The sequence below is a fragment of the Branchiostoma floridae genome, unplaced genomic scaffold (assembly GCF_000003815.2).
Source record: "Branchiostoma floridae strain S238N-H82 unplaced genomic scaffold, Bfl_VNyyK Sc7u5tJ_387, whole genome shotgun sequence".
In the NCBI taxonomy this organism is placed as follows: Eukaryota; Metazoa; Chordata; class Leptocardii; order Amphioxiformes; family Branchiostomatidae; genus Branchiostoma; species Branchiostoma floridae.
The window spans coordinates 29,163-30,062 of record NW_023365825.1 but is presented as its reverse complement, the minus strand read 5'-3'; the positions used below and the strand labels follow the sequence as shown (position 1 = coordinate 30,062).

The window sequence follows — 900 nt, the reverse complement described above, 5'->3', positions numbered from 1 at the left end:
ACTGTAACATTGAATTTCATACTTCACCTTCAGGTACAGGCAAGTCCCAAATGCTCCTCTGGAAATGGCACCCTGCAATGTGGCATCTGTGTGTGTGACCAGGGCAGGTATGTACAGGTGATGTTAACAGAAAAAAACATGTTTTGGCTCATTGTCTTCCATACAATTTCATACAATAATTATTGCCTTTGGTTGATATCTTGAACCCTCTAGTGAAAAACAAAGAAGTCCACGGAGTAAATTCCTGCTGTGCCTTTAATGGCATCTTTTCACACATGTTTTTCCTGTTAGTTTTTTTATTTTCATATCACTAAAGAAATTTTTAAAACCTTAATTCCTGCCCATTGGCACTTTTATGGCATCAATGACAGAAATGACTTTGACCTGGACTGATCCCAAACTTAATACATGTATCTAAAGACTGCTCAATGCGTTTTTGGCAATGTTTTTTCTTTAAGTATAAAAATTCAAACTGTGCCGATGGTGGCGTGAGCAAAGCTGCATCCCAACACTGCAATCACCATCTTTCATCTGGTTAAAGTCACCAATCACATAGTACATGGTTGATATGTGTTCTCAGTACATGTAATTGGTCAACTTGACCCGATGAAGGCTTTAGTACAGATGGCTGGAATTTAGAGAGTTGAGTTAAGCAATTACAATGTTGGGATCATTCCCAGTAGTTAATGCAACACAAATTAGCTTTGATGAGGTTAAACTTTTTTTCTGTTTGATGACTTGATCTATCTGCAAGAGTCTTGTTTTCGTATTGAATTTCCCAGATATGGTTCAAAGTGTGAGTGTAGTGCTGACTCCATAGAGGGTGCCATGGACGTGACTGCAAGTTGCAAGGCAAACAACAGCAACACCTTGTGCTCAAGGCGGGGCGTGTGCATCTGT

The 900-nt window shown here is 39.4% G+C and overlaps 1 protein-coding gene across 1 annotated transcript in view; it reads left to right on the top strand.

Annotated features, from left to right (window-relative positions):
- The window catches only part of LOC118408758 (integrin beta-1-A-like), a gene marked incomplete at its 5' end in the record, with an annotated part of 10,168 nt that overhangs the window by 5,452 nt on the left and 3,816 nt on the right, over positions 1-900 (top strand). Inside the window, 2 exon segments of the mRNA XM_035809617.1 lie at positions 34-107; positions 783-900. Coding sequence (XP_035665510.1) covers positions 34-107; positions 783-900 — 192 coding nt within the window.